The sequence below is a fragment of the Triticum dicoccoides genome, chromosome 5A (assembly GCF_002162155.2).
Source record: "Triticum dicoccoides isolate Atlit2015 ecotype Zavitan chromosome 5A, WEW_v2.0, whole genome shotgun sequence".
NCBI lineage: Eukaryota > Viridiplantae > Streptophyta > Magnoliopsida > Poales > Poaceae > Triticum > Triticum dicoccoides.
In genome coordinates, this window is record NC_041388.1 from 210,120,129 (window position 1) to 210,124,354 (window position 4,226).

The 4,226-nt window shown below is 47.6% G+C and overlaps 1 protein-coding gene across 1 annotated transcript; it reads left to right on the forward strand.

Annotated features, from left to right (window-relative positions):
* The first annotated feature begins 3,072 nt into the window (after positions 1–3,072).
* Positions 3,073–3,984, forward strand: LOC119300724 (thioredoxin M-type, chloroplastic-like). Its single transcript, XM_037577621.1, has 2 exons — positions 3,073–3,385; positions 3,474–3,984. Exons 1-2 carry the CDS (start codon positions 3,178–3,180, stop codon positions 3,791–3,793), a joined length of 528 nt encoding a protein of 175 aa, XP_037433518.1. The 5' UTR covers positions 3,073–3,177; the 3' UTR covers positions 3,794–3,984.
* Positions 3,985–4,226: the final 242 nt, after the last annotated feature.

The following is a 4,226-nucleotide window of genomic DNA, read 5'->3' on the forward strand; positions in this document are numbered from 1 at the left end:
ATCCACCATCGACCTCCTCTAGCCTCCACGGGCTACTGTTCATCCAGCCTCCACCAGCTACTATTCATATAGCCTCCACGGGGTCCTGTTCATCCAACACCCACCGGGAACTGTTCATCCATAGCCAACCAATCGGTTCGACTCACCACGTCTCGACTCGTTCTACGTACCGCGTGCATGGTAGCAACGGTCACTGTTCATCGAGAGGCAACTCAACACCGGTGGCTACGTCTCGTACGGGGGGCTCGATAGGCTTCAATAAGTAGCAGAAGTGATCGATCGCTTAGTTCAGTTAGTAGCAGCAATGAAGGAATCGCTCGGGTTCAGTCAGCAGCAGTGAATGAATCGCTCGGGTTCAGTTAACAGCCAAGGGATCGATCGCTCGGGTTCAATAACGTGCGACCGCTCGGGTTCAGTTAGCTAACGCCTCGCACACGCACGCGTACACAAGCGAAACGTGCAAACCACAGTGCATAGCTCGGCCTCGACCACCCACCGTAACTGGGAACTCCCTGTATTTTCCTCGCCCTCGCTTCTACCATGATTTTTTCCGTCATGGACGGCCCAAAGAATGTCATGCAGCTGCGTCTCTGGCCCGCCCAGGACGAAAAGTCCATTTTCTGTCATGATTTTTTGTCATAAAAGTAGGACCCCACCACATCTATGATGATACGTGTTTTTGTCACAATTATCATCATAAAAGTGTCATAAGCATGACATATTTTTTTTCGTTTGGCCCAAAATGTCACAGATGTGTCTTTTTTTGTAGTGCAAGGCTCGCCTCCAAGATCAATTCAATGAAGAAGCCAATTGTATTCAACCTCGACGATTAGTAGAGATGCACGTTTGCAAAGATTGCTTCCCCAACAAACGCAAGTCCAAGATCTTACCTCGTGTGTTGGTCCATTCAAGGTGTCATAATACATCAAAGACAATGCCTACAAGATCGACATACCACTCGACAAGTACAATGTGAGCGACACATTCAACGACATCAACTTGGCACCTTACCATGGTGATGAAGAACATGATCCGGGGGGAGTTAGGACATGGTGTGGAGCACCCTACGGTCATCCCCATGGATACACCACCATCGCTCGAAGCGCCAAGTGGACCAATGACTAGAACCCGTGCAAGAGCCATCGAAACCAAGGTTACCGCCCTCCTTTTTGATCTCCCTGTGCATACCTATGAGCCATCTCTACTACCTTAAGCAGAGACCCTTTGCATGCTTAGGTACCAAGGAAACAATGATGGAGAAGCCAAGGGCTAAGGCCAAGCTTGGATGGAAGTGAAGTGAGGAAGATAATGGAAGAAGTGTCAGCACTTGCACTTACCCGGACGTCCGGACTCCTGGCCAGATGATCCGGGTAAAGCCGAATGAGATGGTTTTCTGGACAAGTGTCCGGGCTGGGCAACTGGGCCTCGGTCGAACGATTCAGACAGCAACCTGGATGATCCGGGCATCAGCCTGACATCCGGCTACCGTCTCGAGCATCTGTATAGGGCTAAAGAAGTACACCCGAAGACTTCCTAGGAAGCCGGACCATCCGGGTAACTACCCCGATCATCCGGCCAATGCTCAGACAATCTGGGTAGCTACCAGATTGGCCAACCATGCCCGCGTGCAATTCAGCCCAAGTGGCCATCTATCCCTTCATCCCAAATGTACTACCATTAATTAGATGACCCCCACCTCATTTCTTGGGTTAGCAAAGTATATCGAACTAAATAGAGAGAGCTTTGCTCCTTGTACCTCCTCCTAAAGGATGAGGCCCTTCCAAGGAAGAATAATCTCTCAAGATTACCAAGGCCTCCTAAGGGAGAAGGATCCCCATCATAGGGTCAATAATACCTCCTATGGGAGGAGAATCTCTTGAGACCATCAAGCCCCATCTCCATACGATTTGGGAAGAACAACCCTTGCTTCTCTTTTCCCTTGTTCACCTTATATTCTTGTGGACCTCATGTGTTTGCATATCTAGTGGACGTGTGATTTGGACTTCCGTCTGAGTGTCCCCTCTTGTGATTTGTGTGTTCCTCTTGATTTCCCCTCCAAGTTGTGAAAGACCAGGCCACCTAGGTTCCTACGCTACATCACTGCTTGCATACCATCATTCCAAATAAGCACAAAGGTATTTCTGTCTTTGATGAAATACAATTGACCATACTGGAACTTTTTAGTGATATTGATATGGACATCATCATAATGAGAGGTTGGAGCGCATGGACAGAAAGGAGAGATAGATCTTCAGAAATGCTACTCAGAATATCAGTTGCATGTATCGCCTCAAAGAAGATGTGAAGTTATCTCGTCTTAGAGCATCTCCAAGCTTGTCTATATGGATGTCTATACTCGTTTTCTACGACGTGAGCCCAAAACAGACGTCCAACAGCTTGTCTATATGGTCGTCCAAATATACACATCCTTTAAATCGACCTCAACAATGTCCATGCCTGGACAATGTGAAGGCGTTGTCTAAACTCAGCTGCAGTCATGATTTCTTCCTCTCCCCAGCGACGGCCCACCTGTCATGGTCCCTGTATATAGACGTTCTGATGCAAAACTGGACGTGTATATGAGGGAATCTTTTTAGACCATTGTCTATATGAATATATAAACATTCAAATATACACATGCTATTGGAGATGCTCTTAGATTGAAACATCCCAAGGCAACTCATATTCACACTTGGACTTCAACTAACTTAAATCAGCTTTGATTATTACCACAGTGCGTTGGCCAAGAGAGGAGACTGGGTAATTGTATTTTTTACTCCTTTTTACTTTTATATTTATTTTTTATTTGTAAATATTTCTTATTTTGTCTACAGTTCAGGGCATAAAAAATAAACATTTAGCAAACACAAAAACAAACATGGTTCTTATAATCCAAGTATCCCTAGCGGAAGGCAGACACACGAACCCCAGAAAAAAGGATCAACAGAGCAAAATCACCTCATCCACATGCGGAGGAGGAGCCTCTCGCCAGTCGCGCCACCTCACAATGTCCCCTAAACCTCTTCCGAGTTATCCTATGGCAGAGACAGACAAATCCTATCCTCTTCCCTCACACACTACACCATTCACATCTTTTTCCCTCTCCTCTCTGGCGTACTGGCACAGGAACCTGCTTCTTTTTTCTCTTTGTTTCTCCCTCCGTCTCCGTGACCAGCAATGGCCTTGGAGACATGCCTCAGAGGCTGGGCCCTGCACGCGCCCCAGGCTGGCATCAGGGAACGGCTTAGCAGTGGAAGCTACGCGCCATCCCGGCCAAGGACCGCCGCCCCCGCCGTCGTCTCGCCGTCCCCATACAAGTCCGCTCTGGTGGCGGCACGGCGGCCGTCTCGCTTCGTCTGCAAGTGCAAGAACGTCGTCGACGAAGGTACATCGCTGCCCTTACCCCTCTCTCTAGGCTCGGTGAACAATAAAGGAGCAGATGCTGAGAATAGTCTTAATAATGGCGCATGCAGTGATTGTGGCTGACGAGAAGAATTGGGATAACATGGTGATCGCGTGCGAGTCGCCGGTGCTGGTGGAGTTCTGGGCGCCGTGGTGCGGGCCGTGCCGGATGATTGCCCCGGTGATCGACGAACTGGCAAAGGACTACGTGGGGAAGATCAAGTGCTGCAAAGTGAACACGGACGACTGCCCAAACATCGCATCCACCTACGGCATCCGGAGCATCCCCACCGTGCTCATGTTCAAGGACGGCGAGAAGAAGGAGAGCGTCATCGGCGCCGTCCCGAAGACCACCCTCTGCACCATCATCGACAAGTACATCGGCAGCTAATTAATCATTCTTCATTACCGATTAATCGAGGACGCACACATTACTGTTCTGTTCGCCAGACAGCATATATGTATGTATATGATGCACGTATACGATCCACCGATCAGTCGTGACTTGTACTACTCTTAATTCAGATGCAAATCAAAACTGATTTATTCGGGCGCACGTCAGTATACATGCATGTTCGTAAATCTGTGTTGACATCCTTTCTGTAGCAAAGGAAAAAAGATACTGATATATATAAGAGCAAGTAATTATTTTGTTTGATCCGCAAAACATAGAACAATAGTTCAAGAAAAGAATACAACGGGACGGCTCTAGAAATGAAAAAGAAATGTCCCAATGCCTGCTCTAGAGAAGAAAAACATGGTTTAAAGATTACTATCTATCCACCGGCTAAAGGCATGAACATGCTTCTCTTTTATTTTGAATT